The following is a 23353-nucleotide window of genomic DNA, read 5'->3' as shown; positions in this document are numbered from 1 at the left end:
ACAACTCTTATGAAAAATTTAATGGGGAAGAAATTGTGATTTCAGTTCTACCTTATCTTAATATTAACATCACTATGGCATTTTGCTCTCATTATTTACTGCATTCTGTCACAACATAGAGAATATTCCAGAATTATAAAAAGTACACAAAATTAGGAAGAAAGGTAATATTTTTTTTCTAAATTAAAAATATCAAAATAAACAATCACTCATGCTTTAAAAATAGAAAATTTTTCAGATATGTTTTCTTTTTCTTTTTTGAAAATAGCAATAATAAAAAATAAATATATAAAATTAAATAATCATAAATTTGCTTTAAGAGGAGTAGGGGGGATGATAATATCATTAGTATAAATAAATACATAGTTAAACATTTTTAAAAACCTTTCTGAAAACTAAGTTTTAAACTTATGGAAGACAACTGTCAGACGCATATTTTTTTTTTTTTACTAGATAATTAACCAATTTGTCACAAACAACAAATATTCCTATAAATAAAAAATCAAATGGTGAAATATTTATATAAGCCAAAAAGGAAACAGTTAACAAAAACATAAATTTCTCGATTTAACTCAAGCATATTTAACAAGTTCTATTTATATAGACTGGCATATGAATTATAAGGAACAGAATAACCTTGAACACAGAAGTATATAATTTTTTTTTTCATATTGTTTCGTTCTCACACCACATATAAAACTACTGTAACTGAGATGATAAATTTTAATAATAAAAGAAAAACCTTTTCTAACAAAACATGCTTACATGTAATTTTTAAACTAATTAGACATTACGTACAGCAGACAAAAAGTAAAAAGATCCAATAAATAAAATATTACTTATATTAAAATTTTATAAGTATCTCTCAACAAATAATTTATAAATTACAGAAACTAAAAATTATGACTCATTGCATAGTACTCTGAATACTTCAATTGCTTAAAAACTAATTAAAATAGACAATTATCAGCATATATTTGAAGGAAATACATTCACTTCATAACATTTTAAAGCAGTTTAATGACAATTGCTGAACCACTTCATAATTTTAATTCATAAATTATCACTTTCGACAGGAATATGTGTTCCAATTAAAATTAAATTAAATTATTTACATACAGTCTCTCGACACAACATTAACAAATGATAAATTAGATACATAATTTAATTGCAAGGGGAGGAACACAGTTAAAAATCTCAAAATGGCAAAAATGTAAATAAAATATCAACATTATGTACATAATAATTGAAAGCTGTTTCTTTTTCATTTGTTTTGAAAAAGAGATATCTTCCAGTAACATTATCAACAAGATATTTTATACAATGATGAACAATGCAATTTATTCCACCCTTCATATAAACAGCCTTTTCATTGAGAAAAAAGGGTTTAAATTTTTGTCAACATCTATCTAAATGCACACCCTGTTGAAAAAGCCAACACATTTATTAATAACATAGTAGCAAGCCAGATAATGAGGTTAGTTCCAGAGTGTATTTACAATGAATAATTTGTTAGCAGTTTCCATGGTTAAAAACACTGACATGGAAGACAATTTCTTAGTCCGCTAAATGACCACTTCAGTCAAAACATGCGAAGAGAGAATCCTCCACTGTCAGGGCTGGTTTCAGACTCATTGATATGAATCTGCTCGAGAAGAGAAGTTCCTATAGCGATGTCAGGAATGATTTCATTAAGATGATCACTACAACAGCTTCTTGACATCTGCGAAGGAAACTTGAAAAAACAAGTTTGCAAATTACTTTTAATTTCATACAAAACAATAAAAACAATGAATCTATAAAGGAGAAAGCATTTAGAGAAAACAGGGAATAGTAAAAAGCATTTTAATATGTGAATTAATTTATAAGTAGTTTTGGCAATTTTTTTCATTGGAAACATTTTAAACATTAAATGAGAAAATCAAAAATTCCTCAGAAGCCATTTGCAAATGGCTCAATGTTTTAGGAGTTCCATGAAAAGTTTTCTTTTGTAAAACCTAAAAATTAAAAGCTTTTTACGCAACACAAATTTCTTTATCTTATATAATACTTAAAGAGAGTGGAAGTCTAACAGGTTGAATATATTCTATAGATTACTATAAAACATTCATGAGTAACGAAGACAAAGCAACTTTAAATTTTATCCAGCTAATTATTAATTTCATTGTAAACAGTTATTACAATTAAACCTAAAATTATTTCTTCTAAATTATACTAAAAATAATAAGAAAAAAACCTATCAAATTTCATGTGATCTAGAATTACCTGGCTGGAAGGCGGAAGAGGTTCATCTCTAGCCTCTCCGAGTTCTAAGCTGAGATGCCTAGAAGGTTTGTACATGCGCGGCAGTCCATAGACGTGACTAGAATGGTCCCCAGAGTGGCGCGAAGGATGGCTAGGAGGTATTGAAGCAGCAGAGGAATGATGCTCAGCTCCATATTCCTCCAGGAACTGGTAGGAAGTACGATGGAGCACTTCCATCACCTTATCCGGAAGGCCAAACTCTCGCACTACCCGCAGCTGCAAAAGTTTGGTGACATCACAGTGGTTTCTAACCACTGAATAAGCTCGTCGAGCACTCTGGCCCTGCCTCAATTCCTTTTCTCTTTTTTTCATTTGGCGCAAAGTTATTTCATCTGAAATCAAAAATATTTCTATCAGATCCCAGTTTTAAAATATGAATGAATAAATATAAAGACTGTAAAACATAATACAATATTTAATTAATTTACATGTTGAAAAAACACACACAATCAACTTATAAGGGACCTTGATTGAAGACGAAGTGAGAGCTGATTTGATGGATCAACTACATCACATTTCTTAAGACATTACTGATTTTGAATAGTTTTTATCAAGAATGAATTTCATAATCCTCTGTGATTTATTAGCATTGGCAATTTCATACAATAAATATTTATATTTTTATAAAATTATGCCTCAATTTAAGTGTATTTCAGTTTAATTAATCTGACTAAAAGACTAATATGAATCTTTCAAATTAGTTTTTAATCAACGTTTAATAGAAACTTTTTGATATAAATTGCAAATAACTCTATTTTTCTTAAAAATAAAAAAAAAAAAATTATATTCGCTTCATTTGATTAGAATTTCATCCTTAAGAAGCTGCAATTATTAGTACAATATATTTCAGGTTATTTAATCTCAGATAATAATATTTTCAGCAAATATACCATAAAGATTAATTAAGAGATATCTATCTCAAATAAATACTTACAAAGTCGTGTTGCTCAAAGATATTTAACCTGTTTTAAAAAGTCAGGCTCTTGTTCAACATTTGGTAAAATGGTGCCAATTAAAATCATATCTTAATCTGTGTAGTCATTCATAAAAATTAACTAATTAAGTAATGTTCCATTAAAGGGGGTTGTAAAAAAAATCACCAAATCGTGGTGAGCGAATTCAAGATGCAATCCTTCAACTCAATGGTCAGAATTAAGAATACCGGAGACAATGGCACTTAACCTTAACAAAAATCATTGTTGGGTATATCAAACAAATGTATACTGTCCAGTGGCAACTGTACCTTTAAAAAAAAAAAAAAAACATAAGCGTAGGGTGTAGCGGGAAAATGTATATTGGGGTTAGGGTATACCAGGCAGTGGTATTTAACCTTATAAAAACATTAGTATAGGGTAAACCAAGCTAAGGCACAAACATTGCTTAAATAATCTTATTTTATGACAGTCATTGAACAGTTGCTCAATTATGATTTTACTACTACCAACTTTCAACTCCATAGCCATGTAATTTGGAACCCAATCAAGAAGGCAAGGGAACTCCTGGACCAAGTATTGGGAAAAAATTTGCATTGGGGGAGAACTTTTTAGATAGAACTAACAAGCGTTTGCGTTACGTGGAGAGGAAAACTGCAAAAACTTCCCAAGGTTAGTCTGATAGCAAAAGGACTGTAACCCATGACACGTCTTACTACTGAGGATATTTTAGTCAGCACCACAGCTGATGCAAGCTGGGTGAGGAATTTGCATCGACCAACCATTGGTTGGACTTGAACCCTTATCACCCAATTGGGAGGCGAGCACTCAATCGCCTGAGCCAGCATGGGTTGTTTATGATTATTAATGAAAATAACATTCCTGCCAATATTGGACACTTTACTAGCAACATTTTTTGAACTGTGAGTACTGTTTTGATACATCATGTAAGTCAACAAGAGAAATTCAAAATTGGAAATAATATAAAACTTACATTTAGCAAAGTAAAAAATATGTATAAAAATATGTATTTAGATTAATTAAATACATTAATTAATCTAAAGAAGACTTTTTAAACCATTATTCATAATTACCTAATTTAAAAACACTCAACATCAAAATAATTTTCATAATTCTAAGTAATTAGCTTTATTTTACAGAATTTTTACATATTCATATTTTGAACATAAGTGGCTGATTTGGCTTTGCATAAGAAATTTTTTTAAAATCAAAGTTCCGTTCATAACAGTTACCAGAGAAATTACTTTATTAGAAGGTAATGAGCGAAATTCAGAGCAAACTTAATTAACTTTTGAGAAAATTCTGCATTGCTAGGTGGAATGCATAGTATACCCAATATGACATCTGCTAAATTTTTGAACTGTTTTCTTTTTTCAATTTTTTTACACAGTTCATTTACTAGTTGCCGAATGGACACCCACAATGAATGATTCTGAAAACAGAAATACATTCATGCTTCGACGATCGGTAACAATACAATGCAAACAAAGTTATTGGATTCACGTAGGTAAATAACAAAGCTCGTTATAGGGAGAGAAAAAAATATTATTGACTGAATAAACGAATCATAGCAGCATTCTCACTACATCCAGTTTGGCAAATGCGCGGCAGTGCAAAAACTGCAGTACTTGCCATAACACCATCTGTTGAGGAATAAGAAAAGTATTTTTGCCGTTAGTGGATATTTTATCGCTAAAATTTCTTTCTTCTTCCATTTTTTAAAAAATAAACAAATAAAATACAAAGAAATTTGAGAATATATGGGTAAACAGGAGATAGGCGTGAAACACAGGAGTCTTTGTTAAAAAACAGGAGACTTAGTAGGTATGAAATAATAAACAATTATTATTGATTAATATGTTTAGTAATTAATTTGGTGAAAAATTTTAACAATTGCTAGTAGCCCTCTATAACTCAAGTTAATTATTTGGATTATTAGCACCTAAATTTATTGGCTAATTTATTTTACCAGTTTTCTAAACAAATAATTCTTATTAAGTACAATATCAAATGTTTACATATGAATAGTGGCAATAATTAACAAAAAATAAATAAATAATCTTCTACTATAAACAAATGTTAAAGCTTCGTCTTAATTATATTGAAAATAAGTTGACTTATAATTTCTTAAGACACTAAACTAGAATATACAAATAAAAAGTTTAGCTTTCTAAAAAACATTAAAAAAAATAGAATTGAATTATAATTTTATCAACTAATGATTTGCACATTTCTGATCTTTTACATAAAATATTCAACTATACAATATTCAATTCAAATTATTTAGTCAAAGTATAAAGTTTAAATTTTTTTTTATTTTTAATTATTAATTTTTTTGTATTAAATATAATTTTCATATGCACTACTTTTCTTCCAGAGGGAACTTCTATTGAATCAATAATTTTTTAATCAATCTGACTTCACGGAATTTGTTATAATTAAAACGATCAGTATTATAAATAGAAAAGGTATTTAAAAAAAACTGAAGTCCAAGACAGTAAAAATCTGAAGGTTATAATTCAAATAATTTATATTATTATAAAAGGAAATTTAGATGCCTATAATAGTTGGCTAAATCAATATTTTTAAAAAAGAATTTAATAAAAAAATATATAAATAAATATAATTTTAAAAAAAAATAGCAACTGAAAAAAGTTCGCCACAGGAAAGTTACAAGAGCCCATGGCCTCTCAAATAAAAGTGACTAAATTTATTTTATCTTAAATATAAGGTTTGACCAATTTTTTAGAGTTTTAATGCCATGAGATTAAAATTCTTAATAGAACGATAATGATGCCTCAGGTTCAAATCTTGGTAGTTTCTACTTTTATCATAAACAGCTGCTTCCAGTCTACATTTTTAACACCAATCACAGCATAAAACAACCCCACTGTTGTAATGATAATGGACAATTTGATGATTTCTCTAGCCGATTTTCTCTATATTATACCAATGACACAGCTGATTTTAAATGCATGCTGATTTTTAAGTTTGCACTAACTTTTAGACAATGTGACAAAAATAGGTCTTTTAGTTTTGACAATGCAAAGTGAGATTAATCTTTTCTACAAATTCACTAGTATTATAAATGAAACTTGAGATGCAGTATTCGAAATGCTAAATAACAATTTTCTACCTAAAACAACATCCTTCATGAACTCCATACTTGAAAGTGGACATAAATGGCCTAAGGGAACGACACCTTCACTAAATGATAGAGGTTTCTCAACCATATATAAAGTATCAGGAATATGAGATATGTGCCAGACCTGCTGGCGAACAACATCTGTATCTTGGCCAAGCTGTTCTTCCAGCCATCCCTAAAAGATATATAAATATTATGACAGAAATATTAATAACAAATTCTTCTTAGTTACAAAAATATAAGCTCACAATTATAATATATTTTATGATGCTAAGGAAACTATTAGGCAAAATTAAAATAAATTAAAAAAACAACAAAAAAACGTCTTTTTTTTAAAAACAGTTGAAATAATTGGGGAAAAAGTAGAAATAATAATTCACTAATAATGATAAGCTCTAGTTTAAAAAAAAAAAAAAACATACCAAACAACCTTAGAAAAAAGAAATTAAGAAGATCAAGATTCAAAAATAAGAAAATTTTGTGTAAAATATAAATTTTCATACTTGTATTACTAATAATGTTGTTTGACAGTTTATATATATAGAGAGAGAGAGAATAGAAAAATATCTGTAAATTAGAAATTCCTTTTAGTGAATTTAAATTTTGATGAATAACAGCCAAAATGCAAAATTTCTTTTCATAAAATATGATGCAAAAAAAAAGAAAGGAGGAGTCCTGATTAATTTTTGTTCTAATGATCTTATCTCCACTTACTAGGTGATCACAATGGTTTAGGAAATGATCACCGAAATGCTAATTAGCTAATGCAGATATTTTAGGTTACAAAATCAGACAGAAAAACGTAATTTTTCTAAATAAACAACCCTTTTTTAAGAAAACAAATTTGGATTTCTGACCCTCAAAATATTGGGGAAAGTATGATCAGGAAAATATGGACTTTATTGTTTAGTCGGGAGAGAGGTCCACACCTTGGACCCCTTAATGTTAAACTTACATTTTGAGTATTTCACTATATTTCGAGATTTACTTAAGCGAATAAAAAAAATTTGCATAAAATTAGAAAAAATTATTTATCCAAAGTTAATGCCGTGCAAAAAATAATTTAATAATCATTTTTATTTTATTTAATTTGAAATGCAAGGTATACAAATTTATACTACATATTAATATTACAAAAGGTTTGCCTGCTTGTCATGATTTTTTTAATTAAGAATATTTTATTTAAAATTTCAATTGGGAACAAATTTTTCGAGTTGGAATTTTTAAGATTTAAAAATTTTGGCAAAACACTGGTATATTTAAAAGTGTATGATGTGCATGGGCCAAATATTAATTTTACTTTATGCTGATTTATTTTATATTAATTCTTATTCACTGACTTATATTTTGACTGCGAAAATCAAGATATGTCGTAATATGTTAATAAATATTTATTAAAATTCGCAATTTCTTAATAAAAATAGTAGGTTCAACTTTCATAATTTTACTTCATGAGTAGTATAATTTTCTTAGTTTAGAAAAAGGAAGATTTGCGAAATAGTAAATAGATTTTTTTTCCGAATGGTTTTTTAAATAGTTTTTTTTAGAGTATATTAATAAATAGTATTTTTTTTTAGATGTCAAAATTGAATAATTAGGGGATTAATTATAAAAAAGCTTGTCAAAACGAATAAATAATATTTATTACTAAAAATCCATTCGTTTATAGTTAAGAAAAAAGGATTAAGTGATTAGAAAATAGGATTAAAAATTTAGAATAGGATTTAAAATTGTTCGAGATTTCTTTAACTTGAATTTTCAGCCGAAATAACTTCAATATTTTCATACTTCAAAGTATCTGTTTTACAAAAATAATAAAACAGTATTTTTACTTAATTGAGATTTAAGTGTTTAAAATCTTTCTTATTTTCCTTTTCTATGAGATTTTCAATGTATTTAACTTAAAGAAAAATTTTATTTTCAGTAGAGCAATCTTCATAATTATGCTTCATATTATTATGTGAAAGTTTTATTTAAATATTTCAAAGAAAAAAAAAGTAAATTGAAGTAAAATTTTTACTATTTCTTTCGAATTTATGAAAAATTGCTAACTGTGAACCATCAACTTCGAGATAAACTTTGTAAAAGTAATTAAATATTAATTTTAACTATTTTATTTCTATCAATGTGTTTCACTTAACATTTTTTAATGCAAATACCTTTGGATAATTTCAACCAAATAAGATTAAATTTTATAATGCAATCCATTTAAGAGGTGCTTGCATTTAAAAATCTTTCATTCTTAGGTATTTCAGTTTTAAACTTTTCATATGTTTAGTCCCACTTCAACTCCGTATCCTTGTTATTTTGAACCTAATCCAGAAGACAAGGGAACTCCTGAACCAAGTGTTGTGAGAAATGTGTCTTCGTGGAGGACGTTTTGATGGAACTAACCTGTATCTGCATTACAAGGAGAAGTAAATCATGAAAGCTTCTGACGGTTAGTCTGACGGCAAGGGGACAGTAACCCTTGATCCGTCTAACACTGAGAATACTTTATTCCGCCGAGGATATTGCACAACAGTCGGTGCAAACCGGTAACGGAATTCGTATCAACCAGCCATTGCTGGGATTTGAAACCTGTTCATCTAATTTGAAGGCGAATGCTCTTTTCCCGAGTCATCATGGCTCTTATCATAAGATTGAAATATTCAGTTTAGTTAAGTTCAATTTAGTTTTCGTTGGTTTGCAGTTCAGTTAAGTTTGCATCCACTGTCATGTTAGTAAGAAAGTTTTTATTGTGGTTCCTAAGATGTTATGCAGACGACTTCTTTGTCCTATTTCTTTGTGAGAAAGCAGTAAAATATTTTTTAATTCTTTTTTTGGGTAAATTTTACTAGTTTTTTTTAAAAAAAAAAATTTCTTACAGACAAGTACAGTATGTAAAAAATACTATAGTCTGTAAAAAGTACTAGTATTTAAAGAGCATTTTTCTAATTTGAGGTTTAAGCATTAAAACCAGGTTTAAAAACTTTTCTAAAAACTTACCAAAACAAGTCACTCAATCATAACTATTATATGATACTAACTTAATTTGGAAAATTCAGTACACAACCCGTTATCCGGAAATCAGAAAACCAAAAAACCGGAACGAAATTCAATACATTTTTCCGCCATTTTTTTTAAAAAAAATGTTTTTTTCATCGTAAGATTATAGGATTTTTCTTTCTTTTTTGAAAGATGTTTACCTTACCATCATTTTGGAAATAATCATTAGTGTATTACTTCATCGTTTTTTCTTCTTTTTAAGATTATTTCCAAATAATTTTTTTTAGTTGGGTTTAACAATAAGAAAAACGGCTTTTTGTAGCGATTCAGAAATCCAGAATAGCGATGGTCCCGATCATTCCGGATAATCGGTTCCCTACTGTATTTTCAATTTTAACCATGTTTCCATAACCCTTAGATCAAGAGGTATTCACTCCACAGTTTTTGACAACCCATGTATAAAGTTATGTTAAAACCATGTTAAAAGCCTAATTTTATTAAAAGTTCAAATATTTAGCCACAATTTTTACTATTTATTACTTTAATTTAGCTATGTTTTGATATAAATAAAGATAATAGTTTTTAAAAATACTAAGATATATATATTAATATTTTAAAAAGATTAATATAAAATATTAATTAATATTTGAAGAGGTAATCATCTATAATAAACATTTGAATAAAATTTACTAGAAAAATCGCTAGCAGGAAGAGTAAAATAAGATTTAAAAATTAAAAATTTTTACTTATAAATGTACCATGCAATTAAAATCTCCAAACAAGTAATATTTTTACAAAATAAATTATATTTTAAAATAAAGAATTTCTTTTAAGAAAAATTTAAGTATAGAAAATAATGTTTTTAAAAATAAATAATATTCATCAAAATAAGAATTTCTATTTTTTATAAATAATAATAAAAATTTGATTTTCTTTAAAAATAAAAAAAGCAATTATTTAAAAAAATAATAATAATAATTCCCTTTAAACAATAATGAAAATATATAATGGTTTTAAAAAATCAATTTAGATTTTTGAAACAAGAATTTTCTTAAACTTAGAAATAATGTTATTAAAAATAAAAATTCCTCCAATGAGATTACTTGATTTTAAAAACAAGAAATTCCTATTAAATTTCTTTTAAAAAACGGACTTTTATTTTTAAAAAGTATTATCTTCAAAAACAAAATTGATTGTTGAAAACATGATACTGTTAGTTCCCCTTTCAGTTTCAAACAAAGTAAGTCCATGGTCTTGTAATCTTTTCCCCCCATGAAATTGCTGCAAATGTTACAAGCGCACCTCCCAAATATGAAGAAGACCATCATGCTCTTCCTTGCTATATATTTTGCTCTATAAGCTTCATCAGCTATAAATATTTGGTGTAAAAGCGGAGAAAATTGCGGCTAGCTAGTTTACTGGCTAAGCAGTAAAGAATCTTATGAGGCTTTGAGTCGATGGGGAGGGAAGATGAAAACCTGGACCCAAGGATGAAACAACTGCGACAACGAAATTCCACGCTCTTCTTCTGAAATCAGAAGAGTTCCAGGAATGAAAACAAATAAAAAGTAGAAGCAGCAAACACAATACAAGATAATATAACAAGTTCATACATACAGTCTAACTGGTTTATAATAAGAAATCTGGCAAAAAGGCAATTCAAACTTTGAACAGGAAGCTGCTTGAATCAAAATCAGTTAAAATTATAAAAAATAATTTACAGAAATAAAAGAAAAAAAAGTTTAAAAGTGGCTTTAAATTTTTTCTTTTTCTCTTAAGTTTCACTGAAAGAAAAATATTGAAGTTTATTACACTAAGTTTTTTTCCTGTATGTTTTCCAATTATCAAAGACGTGTGCTGAAAAAATGAATGTAACACCTAAATGAAGAGCAGACGGACATTATTCTCAAGATAATAGTGTGTCATTTGCAGCTACTTAACTTATATCATTGAATTGAGTGTTTAATTACAACTAGCACTAATATATTGAAAATAAAACAAAACTTTCTTTTCCCGAATTTGAAAAATAAAAAATAATAAAACCAACTAAATAGAATCAAATATGTATGCACTACATACATAAATGCGAATTTTAATGAATATCAACACATAAATAATGAAATATATTATTACAAAGTAATAACAATGCATATTATAAATTAAACAAAATTACCTTAGCTTCCTCAACATAAGGAGTAAAAAGACGAGGCTTAACATATAAGCCATGGCTGTTACGACCTCTTATCCAAGCTTTAGGCTTCAGATTCGAACTATGACCAACTAATAAATCATCACCTAGCATATAAGATGGAGGTGTACTGATCAATCCTCGTCGTACAGCTGATACAAGAACTTCACTGTCTGGAGGCAAAATATGACTGATTCGAACACAGCTAAGGAGGTCGGACAGCAAGTCTCGAAGCTCAACATCACTTAAATCTCGTCTTCTTAGACCTCTTCTGCTGACGCTATGGGCAGTGTGGCTTACTAAATTTGGTTCTGTAAGCATAGAATTACTTTCATAAGCAACAACCAAATACTATAACAAACTGCATAAATTAATATCAATATAAAAATCAGATTCATAAAATTAAGTAAAATAAAATTTAAGAATGAAACAGTATAGTGTTACTGAAGAAAGAAGCTGAAGTAAGCATTTAATTACTGCAAAAAGTCAGGGGTATGAAAAATCTACCAATAGTCAGTGTTTTTGACAATTATCGGTTTTAATCCTCATGTCATAAAACTCAAAATTTTAGTGTATGGATAATTATCAGCTACTACGAGTAGAAATACGAAATATTTATAAATAACACACATATAAAATTACAAGTCATCAATCATGTCCTAGAATTATTTTGACATTAAACTCTCTCGTTTTGTTTTAACAATTACACTGTCAAAAACCCAAATTCTGGTGAAGAAAATATTAAATAATTATAAATATAATATAGATAGTTTTGGAGCCCTTTTTACGCCAAGTTTTTTCAGTTTTGTATGGCAAAGACAAATTCGAAACTATTTTTTGGATTGATGCTGAGCTGCATGGACTCGAAAGTATACTAAAACTACTATAACATAATAAAATAACACACAATTAGGAAATTTATTCTAACAATTATACTAAATATTGATAGTAACTCGATTAAACCCTTGAACTGATTGATTGAAAAAATTAATACCTAATTTAGACATTTATATTTTTTGTAAATTACAATTAGTTTACTTATCAGGGAATATATTATAGTCAGGAATTATTGGAAATTTATTATGATCATATAAGCAGGGGCTATATATATATATATATATATATATATATATATATATATATATATATATATATATATAATCTGATCCTCTCAGTAAATCGAGAGTTTACTATTGTATATGTTAAAATTTTCCGTAACAATCACTTAAAATATCTCACCTCTTTCTTCAACACGCTTGAACAACTGATGTTCTCCCCACTTTAAAACTGCCTGAAGAACTTCAAGTTCACCAGCCTAAGAGTAAAATCTTAATTAGATAGAATAAAGACACATATTAATCAAAGTAAGCAAAATTCTTTTATCTAAATGTATCTTTAAGAATGTAAGAATATATTTTATCACTTGCTAGATATTTAATGGTGATATTCATCCTTTCAGGAACAGAATAAAATAAAATACTGAAAAATCACCAATATATCCTCTTGAACTTATTCTTTAGGCATACATTAAAAAATAGACAATAAGTATTTGAATTAGTTACTCCGGGCAACCATTTCTAACAGTTTATTTCAATTATTCTTTTGAGATTTTCCAAAATCATATAAAGATAAGAAACATCTGCATCATTTTGTGCAACTTCCATTAACTTAGCTATTATCATATTAAGTTTTATCATTTAGAAAATGGAATCCTAGTTTACATGCAATATTTTTAAGCCATACACTTTAATAATTCAATTGAGTTTTATTTTTGTAACAAGAAAATTATAAAAGTAAAATCATAATAATAAAGGCTTTCAGTATTAAAAATTTTGGTACTGTTCCATTTCGCAGGCACAAGCAACCAAAAAAGCTGCAAATACAAAGTCACCAGTTGCAAGCAAATTCAACTTTTCTTATTTTATTATGCCAATTTAAAAAATCTAAACATATAACTGAATTTTGTTGTTTGAAAACTAAATAATATCATAATCTAGCATCCATTTTTAAGATAACCTAGTGTCTTGTATTAGTGCACCTCGTCTAGGGTATCTTGAAGTAGTAAAGCATAAATCTAGAGTCCATTTTTAAATTTCTTTTGGCTCTCACTAAATATTTGTACACTTGAACTTATGGATTCGTAAACCTGAACTTGTTTTTATTCGAAGTCTAACATTTTATCTGATAGCATTTATGCAATACAGTTGCACATTAATAAAAAGATTATTTAAAGATTATCCAATAAGTTTCAGTAGGGTCACCTGGGGTAATTCCTGTTAAAAAAATGCAAACATCTATTTTGTGAAAAAATTATTCAAAATAGAATTTTAATATTTACTGGAAATTTGAGGCTATAAGAGATGAGTCCTATGCCACCTTCTTTTGTTTGAAAATCTAATTAGAATTTAAAAGATTTTAAATATTTAGTGATCAGGAATTATCCCTGGTCTTGATCATTTCTGGGATAATTTCCTGATCACTTCTGGGGTAATTACTGATCACCAGTTTTTATTGTAAAGGGGCTGTTTAAAAGTAATTATATACTGGTAATTAACATTTAAGACATCAAGATCAAACAAATAAACAAAAAAGATATGTTTAAGCAGCTAATAAGACGATTTATTTAAAAGCAAGAAGAAAGATTAGCACTTTAAATTTTAAAAAATCTTTGCATTGTGCAATACATTTTAGGCAATCAGTCAACTCATTCTCATGTTCTGCTGAAATATAAGAGAGTTTCCACATGGGTTACTTTTGCTGGATTTTTTAACTTCATTAAGGGAAAGTGTAAAGTTAAGTAAGGTATGTCAACAGAGCTCTGGTAGCAGCTCTCACACTGAAATTTTCATTTTCAATCATTAAAAAAAATTCACTAATTTTGTTTTCTAGAAGCTTAGTATCCTTTTTAGGCTCATAATTTCTCACCATATTTATACTAGGCTAATTTATAAACTTAAAAATTATTCTAACAATTATACTAGGCTAATTTATAAACTTAAAAATTATTCTAACAATTATACTAGGCTAATTTATACACTTAAAAATTATTCTAACAATGTACACACATAAAATTAATATAGAAGCAAGGTAAGACAAACCAGAAATGGTGCAAATCAGAATACAGTTTTGTATACAGTTCAAAACAAATTTTGTGATGACAGTTAAAGTATATTTTATAGTTGTTCCACTTAATAAATATGAACTGTTATTTAAGAAAAGACAATTAACTATTTATTAGCAATTTTATATTACTATTTATAAGAAGAAATGACAATGATCAGGAATTACCCCTGTGATCAATAATTATCCCATCTGTAGGGGCAACATTTGATACACTTTCCTATAATCAATTATAATGTTTACAGTAGATGTGAAACAATTAAACAAAAGAATACACTACTTTTATATCAAAGAAAAAGAAAGTAATTCAAAATATTTATTATTAAGAGAAGGAGGGGGATCTTTGCAGAAATGTGCACATTTTGAAACCCCTTTTTGAAATGGAAAATACAGAAAGCAGTTTAAAAGATACTTATTTTGTTAGATTAAACAAAAAACTATTATTAAGTAAATATAGTTATACTTTGGTAAAGTGTACAAGCCTTCTTGTCCATGTCTCAAATTAAAATTTTTTTTTTTTTTAAATAAAACTTAAGAGATCATTATTTACCCCAGAAACAGAGTGATCGTGAATAACCCTGGGTCATCCTATAAGATATTTTTTATAATTGTCAGTTTCCATAAAAATGTTGGTCTAGACATTCTACTTTAATTAATTTGAACTGTTAATAAAAATTAGCAAAAATTGCAGAACTTTATTAATAAAAATGAAATTTGGAGAAAATATTTCTAATGTATATTTCTATTGTTATGATTCATGACTCAAATGAAAGTTATTTTGTTGGTCTGCGATCACTGAAATTTGACTTGGACCACAATAAAACTTATACCTGGTATTTTTTATTTTCAGTTTTATGTTTCAGTTCATTATTGTAACACTGCATGTTTCATCATAATTGTATTGTAATTTTTCATTTGAATTCACTTCATTAACTTTTTATAAACAAAAAAACTTAAAGGAGACAATAAACAGCTTAATAAAACTGTGTACTGACTAGCAATACATTTTAGTCACTGATCTGCAGACCAGTGACAAATTTCCCTTGAGTAGTGATTAAGATTAAAGCAGATTATAGGCAAATGCAGTCATTAAAATACACCCTAATTAAAAAAAATTTACGATTACTATACAAAATTTACGTTATCGTTAGAAGGAGTAAATATTAACTTATCAACAGGAGTAAATATTACATTTATAATTCAACTCACAAGATATATTAAATGAACAATGTCACAAATTCGTTCAAATAAACTTAAAATTTATAATGCATTCGTGATAATAAAAATCTTTCATAGTAATAAAAATAATGATAAAAATATTTGAAACCACTAAGAAAAAAGACACAAAAGATGTTCTTAATTTACACACATAATCCCTCAATAATTTTAAATTTGTAATTACTGAATGCAAGTACTAGTTTTGATTCCTTAATTTATATAGAAAAGGCGAAAAAATAATATAATTTAATTAGTTTAGAAAAAAAACTTTTAATAATATAAGTTTGCAATAAAAATGGGAGAATCTATGCAAGAAACATGACTAAATTATCATAATTACCTGAAGAAAGTCTGACTTTATTACATCAATTAAATGAGATTTTTCTAACTGGAACAAAATAGGTGAAGCAGAAACAGTCATAAACTCTTCCCGAATAAAATTAATAGCTTGCCGATAAACCCAATGTGAGCCATGGGGCTGACTACTCCATCTTAAAACAGGTAGTAAAGTTTCCAAGTTTAGTGATTCTACTATAAAGTCTTCACAACCTGTAAAAGTACATATTAGCTCAATTTAAATTCTACATTGAGAATTAGAAACACCATTTAAAATTCATTAAAATCAAGGTTGGCAAGTTTCTGCCGAGGTGGTTAAAACCACCGGTAGAAACCGGTTAAAACTGGCATGGCAGAAACCCTTCTCTGCCACAAATGTGGCAGAAATTCAGAAAATGACATAAAAGTAAGTAGTGAGCTTGACATACAATGGATAATTCATAGAAATGAATCAGTTAATTGATTATGAATCAGTGAATCTAACCAATTATATTGCCTCTTACATACAGCAAAGATTAAAACTATTATCGTTATAATAATTGGACTGTTGCCATGCTATTTCCCTTGAAAAAAACTATTTGAAAATAGCTCTATTCAGTTATGTTAAGAGTTAAATGATAATAATTACTGAATTTCAGAGTTTAATATAATAAACTAAAATCTAATATTTATATTTATTATTACATTACTTTATTTTATATAAATATTTGATATACTGCAATCTTTATATTTAATAATATATATTTAATAATATATATTTAATAATACATATTTAGAAACAATGAGTTAAAAAGTTTGTTACAGTTACATGGAGTTAAATTTTTCAGTTACTTAAACAAAATGTCATTAAGCAATTACTAGAACTAATATAGACGTTTTTTTTAGTTTCTGCCAGTTTTTGCCGGTTATAACCAGTCGCTGCCACTGGCATGGCAAAAACCAGTTTCTGCCGGCAAAAAGCCAACCCTGATTAAAATAGTTGAATTAGTCTAGAATAAGAATAACTTACTATGAACAAGGGCATCCATTTCAATGAAGCGTGCAACTTCAAAAAGTTGCATAGCTTCTTCAACTGATGACTGAGGAACATGTACATCCGCCATGCTGCCTCTCTTTGAACTATCAGGTAGCACTGCCCCAAATTCCAAAGCATCTTGATAAACAGCTCGTAGTAGAATACAAGCATACCTTCGAGGTATTATGCTATCGTCTAACAGTATGCGAGTCCTATGGGTCTCATGCATGTCCGCAGACCTTCTTTGCTGCCGATGAATAACATTGCGGAAAAAAGGTGACCGAGCAGATAAAATAGCTCGATGACACCAAAACTCATTTGTCCCATGGCAAATTTTACACGGCTTTCCTTCCGCGTCCATTAATATATGATCACAGATGTATGCTGTCTGGCCACGCACAACAGAGTGGCCAGTATCACTTGGAGAAGTAAAGCTTAAAGAAATATCACTGTAAATACCAGTTTCAAGTAAATATTTTAAATCTTGTTCAAGTGGATTTGGAATTCCAAATTGTTCACTTAACTGAAACAAGATATCAAAATTACCACTGTAACTATCTGCTACAGATAATTCTCCAGTATATAAATATCTCAAAAGTTCATTAAACATAGATATACTAACACCAGCAATGTCTATATCAACAGCCACTTCTGTACAGATTGATGATAAACTATTGAGCATTTCACGAAAAAAGGGACATCTTGCTGCCAATATTGCACGATGAACAGCAAACACTGTTCCTTGATAGATGAGATTAATATCAGAACAGTATTTGTTCTCAAACAGTAGCCCCAAATCCTGTTTACACGAACTAGAAACAGGACGAGCCATTTCTGCTTGTAAAGTAATTTCCTTCAACGCAGCGGTTGCTTCATACTCTTCAACTAAAGCTACAACATCTCTTGGGCTCCAGTCTGCTATAAATTCACGGAATACTTGAGCATGGTCGAACCCCTTGCTCGTTCTCCGCCGACGAGCGAAACGTTTACGGAGAGTGGACAATGATCCGACTTTTCTCTTCTTTTCCTTTCCATATTGATCAACATTTCCAGATGAAAAACTTGTGCACACACTTTGAGCCTGAAGAGATGATGCCATAGGCTCAGGCTGAGGATTACTACAAGAAGCTGGAGAAGAAGCACTTACTCCCATTTTAATAGGTTTCAAGATGTACATATATTCCAAAAACAAACCATGTTAAATACCTAGAGAAAAAAGTCATTTTTTTAAAAAATATTTAATACAATTTTTACACTAAGAAGAAATTAATAGCCAATAAAAGTACATAACTGACAGTTGTTTTAAACTTAAGTTTAAATAAAATAATACAAAATATCAACGCAAAAATTCTTCTTTTTTTTTAATACAGTTGGAAACAAAATTTAACTCTACAGCTTTTGAATATTTTCAAATTTTTTGAACAGCTATCTTTAATTCAGATTGAAACTGTATCTGCATTGCATAAAAATTGTATAACACAACATGAATGTAGAAAGTATGCGCTTAACGAAAATTAATGTAATTTCTAGTTTTAAGTAAATAAATAAAATAAAAAATTACAGATGGCATTAATTGACTTTTTCCTTCTAACAAGTTAATAAAACATTTCAGTAAAGTATATTAACACATTTTTTAGTAAAGTGGAAGTTCGCACACTACTTTTTAATTCTTAAAAATCAAACTGTTTTTGACAATATAGTATATAATATAGTTGTCCATGTCTGCATAAAGCAAACTTTAATATCACAAATACAGCAGTAACATTCTCTAAAATAGGAAGGAGCTTTAAAAATTTCATTAGGTAGAATTGTGTGAAAAACAAACAAACTAGTTTTTGCAAACTGACTAAAAAATTTAAATTTTAGTTTCATATTAATTTTAATTTATTTTTGAAGACAAAAGATTCCGACGATGAGCGAAACACATCATCCATTTGATTTATGCTTATGACCTTAGATGATTTGGTAGAGAATACATTCTTTCATAATTTTGTGTAAGAACAGATTTCTACTTGGGTCTATAATAATTTTCAGCACATTTGAAATGACATTTTCACAGTAACATTTGAATTCTGAAAAAATATTGCAAAAACTTTCATTCAAATGGATTTTTCCGAATGCAAGTAAAGAGCCAAGGGAAAATTCAATTCATTTTTTTTAATACTTTATATACGTAAAAAGTAATTATTGAATATGGAATTTTTTACCCGAAAAAACATAATGGGCATGAATACCCTACCAATTCTTAGTTTTAAAAAACTATTTCCAGAATCACATATCATGTTAATATTATAAATATATTTTTTAATCTTAAAGTATACTTAATATTAAAATGAAATTACCCTAATATGGCTTTTAAAAAGCTGTTTGGTGTGGTTTATTGGTAAATTAAGTTATTCAATATGTTAATCTACAAGGAAATTTTTATCAACATCAAAACTGCAGTTAATTTAAATGTCTGCTTATATGAGGCAACACAAATTCTTGTCGTTTTAATTATTAGTAATAATGACACGTTTCAATTTCATTTTCAATAATTTAGAATCATGCATATATACATGTTTTATTATAAAACAATTTTTAACACAGTTATTTAGTTGCAGAAGTACTTTTAATACTTAGTTTTAATGATATTCCAATAATAATTATATTAAAAAATTTAAATTAAAGTTTTGGAGTATCTTTAAGAAATAATTTAAAACTATTTAAATAAATATCAACTTGGGTATAAAAACAGGTATTTGACATAGCAAAAGTTAAAATCCAGTTTTAAAATTGATCAAAACTCAATTGAAACTATGAAAAACCAAGGATGACAGAAATAAAATTATTATCAAGATGATCCAAACATTTTTTGGACAAGGGTTTTTCCTGGATCCCTTAAGATTCTTCCTTGCTTTCTTGAATGACATGACAAAAAAATTTGCTTTAGTTTTCTTAATGTTTTTTCTTAAACCTTTAGTGTAAGAGTATAATTCAACAGCATTATACTTTTAAAAGATTAAGGGATAAAAAAAAGGTATGAGAGAAATGCTTTACTTTCTTAAATTGAGAGACTGCTTAACAACTTTGAAGACTGTTAGAATGACGTGGAAAAAATCTTCGGTTGTATATTATGTAAAAATTAATATATTTTTCACAAAAAGACTAACATGTTGCAGAATTATTTTGGTATAATTTTACCAGAATTGTTTCGGTATGACTTTACCGGAATTAGATTTTGACAGTGAGACACTCTTGAATTTTACTTTTTAAAAGATATAACAAAATGAGTCAGTCCATTAATATTTGAGAAATTTAAATGACAGTATCTAAAATAACATTTCACACTTCTCCTATTCGTTTACACCTCGTTTTCTAAGAAAAGAGGAAATCCCTTTCAAGCAACCTTTACTATTTTTTTGCATAATCTATCAATTTTAAGAGGGATCTTAAGATTGATTAATAAAATAATTATAAGATTAAAAAATGCCATCAAACAAGATGCCAACAAATTACCCATCAAAATTGGAAGCGCGAAAACTAAAACACAGATTTGCCAAAAGCAGCACAATAAAGATAGAGATACAAATTAAAAGGATTTTTAATTTGTCATAGTATTTGGAAAACAATGACAATAGTTATTGATTTTTATTTAAAGAAAGTATAAAGATTTTTATTAATATAATTGAAATTCATTTTAGATAATTTATTTTTAACACACTAAAAAAATAACACATAAGGCAAAGGAAAAAAAAAAAAAAAAAAAGGTTATTAAAATTTTAAAATAAAATTCAATGTTTTTTTGAGAAAAATGAACCAACTCTGAAAAACTATCAATTCCTAAAACGACATGAAAAGTCAACCAAAATCAACTCTCTTAAAAGAAGTCAGGAAAAAAAAAAAACACACACACACACAAATTAGTAAAATTGTAACTTCTAATTGCAACAATTTATTGTGAACTGTAAACATCTCCAAAGATGTCCAAGCTGTCTTTTGAATTTAGTTTGCCTGGTTTAAACTATCCTTAGGCCTTTAGAAATAAAAGATTTTAAAATTGCCACTTTGCTTTAAACAAATAATACTTTCAATGTTATTTTTTATTAGCGTCCAGTATTATTATTAAGGACACCATGACGGTTGCAAAAGAGAAAAAAATATTTGAGATTCCAACTCTTTTATTCAAAAAAATTAGTTACAAATAAAAATGAAAAATAGTTAGGTACTTGTAATCACAATGAGACATAAAATTTACACACACACAAAAAATTATTTAAAATTTTTTTTAACCCCCTGAGTTGTTGAATAGATGAACAAAAAATTAATACCTATGTTTAGAAAAATTTCCTTATTTTCATCTAGCATAATCTTATTTCTCTGCAGAAAAACTGATGTTCATAACATTACATACAAAAAATTATAATTATTATAAAGCATAATTTTAAAAAAAAACAGTATTAAATGGTACAAAATTTTACTAATTGTTTATAGAGCGATTACTTACCACAAAGTAACTCTTTAAAAGATCTTAACACCTGTGTAGTCTCAATTTTACTCCATCATCATTACAGAAAAACTGATGAAATCAAATGTTGTTTATACTAATAGATAAAAAAAGAAGCATACAATAAGTAAAATCAAATAAATTTATATTCCCAAAACAAAAAATAAGTAAAATTATGTAACTTAAATAGCAAGATACTGTTGATGCACAAAATTTTCAACACTACAATACAACTGAAATATAAACGCATAAATAATGAAAATATTTCACAGCTAAAAAACATTAGGAGCATTCTTGAAAAATGTGCTATAAGATATTAAGATCGATTCTTTACGCTTGTTTACTATACACGATTAATAAAACTTTCTTAAAAATAGCACAAACATCAAAAATTATTATCCTTTTGCACAATGTAAACAATAATAATAAAGAACTATAAGTTAAACAATTATTTCTTGATTTTGAAAGGTCAAATAGGTGTTAGTGTTCGCAAATAATCAACAGTCTGGAGCTACCAAAATCATCAAACATATTTAATTTATAAGTTGAAATTTTATATTATTTGACTACATTAATAGAAATGCATTTATAAATAAAATGCAAAATTAAGAAGTAGTTCGTTACAGATTCATGAGAAAATATAATTTTGCTCTACTTATATTTACTCTGCTAATTACCTATTCAGAAGCAAAGTTCAAATAAATAGATTTTAGGCCTTAATTTTGGTCTGGTATAAATATATTTTCAAAAAATATTATCTTAAAACTTATTTTGTAAGTGTAACTCGGGTGACCCGATTAAAATATCGACCCCTGAAAAAGGGAAAACACAATACCAAAACATTCGCCATGATTATCACTTAGAGTAAGTGGTAGTTGAAGTTCTTTTACTTGCTCAGTTGTTACATCAAGATTCAAGGCTGTTACAATGTATCTTTTTGGTACAATGTGTACAAAATAAAAGAAAAAAAGAAGGAAGGAAATTCTAAATACTGAAAGAATATCCTGCTAAATAAAAAAGCTTATTAAAATATCCAATAAAAGGAATTGAAATTTACGGTAGGTCATCACAATTTGTTACGTTCACTTCCTCAATTTAGACATGGACAAGTAGGGGAAGGAGATTTTCTCCAGATTCTTGCACACATATCCCTGCTCAGTGGCACCATCCACAGAACTTTCAATTTCACTGATTTTAAGAGCACGTATATCACAAGATGTACTCTGTAGGACTTGACGGAATTGAGTCCCGCTGTGGACTGATAGTAGAAACGCGGTACCCAGTAGAACACCGTAGTCAAGCATCACTGGCAGCTGTCAGTAAGCGGGTGGGTGAGCACTTTGGTCAGCTTGAGTAGGGACTGAGAGTGCATGGTATCGGTCATTGTTAAACTGTTCTACCGTAAAGTGCCCGTCTTCGTGAACAGGTCATCGGGTTACCAAAGAGGAGGAGCCATCATCTTTAGCAGAGGTGCAAAATTGCAATGGTATATCTTCGGATCATCCTCAGGGATGTTTCCCAGACTGTCTCCAGTAGGTAATTGTGCAGCTCTAGTGCGACGTAAATAAAATACCTACCTACTTTAGCAAAGTCGAGGAGT

The 23353-nt window shown here is 28.0% G+C and overlaps 1 protein-coding gene across 3 annotated transcripts; it reads right to left on the bottom strand.

The window, feature by feature from the left end:
• Positions 1 to 243: 243 nt before the first annotated feature.
• LOC107444139 (BTB/POZ domain-containing protein 7) lies at positions 244 to 22937 on the bottom strand. Of its 3 annotated transcripts, none has more exons than XM_043055210.3 (9): positions 22811 to 22937; positions 21754 to 21850; positions 17262 to 18473; positions 16257 to 16465; positions 12818 to 12893; positions 11564 to 11889; positions 6394 to 6577; positions 2266 to 2636; positions 244 to 1735 (listed from the first exon to the last, which is right to left on the bottom strand). In XM_043055210.3, the coding sequence occupies exons 3-9, from the start codon at positions 18442 to 18444 to the stop codon at positions 1583 to 1585; spliced, it is 2502 nt and encodes an 833-aa protein (XP_042911144.1). In that variant the 5' UTR covers positions 18445 to 18473; positions 21754 to 21850; positions 22811 to 22937; the 3' UTR covers positions 244 to 1582. The 3 variants fall into 3 exon arrangements, with proteins under 3 accessions (XP_042911144.1, XP_042911143.1, XP_042911142.1); XM_043055209.3 differs by lacking the exon at positions 22811 to 22937 and adding an exon at positions 22589 to 22674; XM_043055208.3 differs by lacking the exon at positions 22811 to 22937 and adding an exon at positions 22431 to 22630.
• Between the last annotated feature and the right edge of the window lie 416 nt (positions 22938 to 23353).

The sequence above is a fragment of the Parasteatoda tepidariorum genome, chromosome 7 (assembly GCF_982258835.1).
Source record: "Parasteatoda tepidariorum strain Cologne lab strain chromosome 7, Ptep-v5.0, whole genome shotgun sequence".
Lineage (NCBI taxonomy): Eukaryota > Metazoa > Arthropoda > Arachnida > Araneae > Theridiidae > Parasteatoda > Parasteatoda tepidariorum.
The sequence above is the reverse complement of the archived record's forward strand: the minus strand, read 5'-3'. Positions and strand labels throughout refer to the sequence as shown.

Bases quoted from the DNA above. Each gene is read 5' to 3' on its own strand.
- LOC107444139 (XM_043055210.3), bottom strand. From the start codon at position 18,444: ATGTACATCTTGAAACCTATTAAAATGGGAGTAAGTGCTTCTTCTCCA. The intron at 6,578-11,563 runs GTAATTTTGTTT...TATATCTTTTAG, and splicing joins CTTATGTTGAGGAAGCTAAG to GGATGGCTGGAAGAACAGCT. The intron at 2,637-6,393 runs GTAGAAAATTGT...TTTTGATTTCAG, and splicing joins CATGAAGGATGTTGTTTTAG to ATGAAATAACTTTGCGCCAA.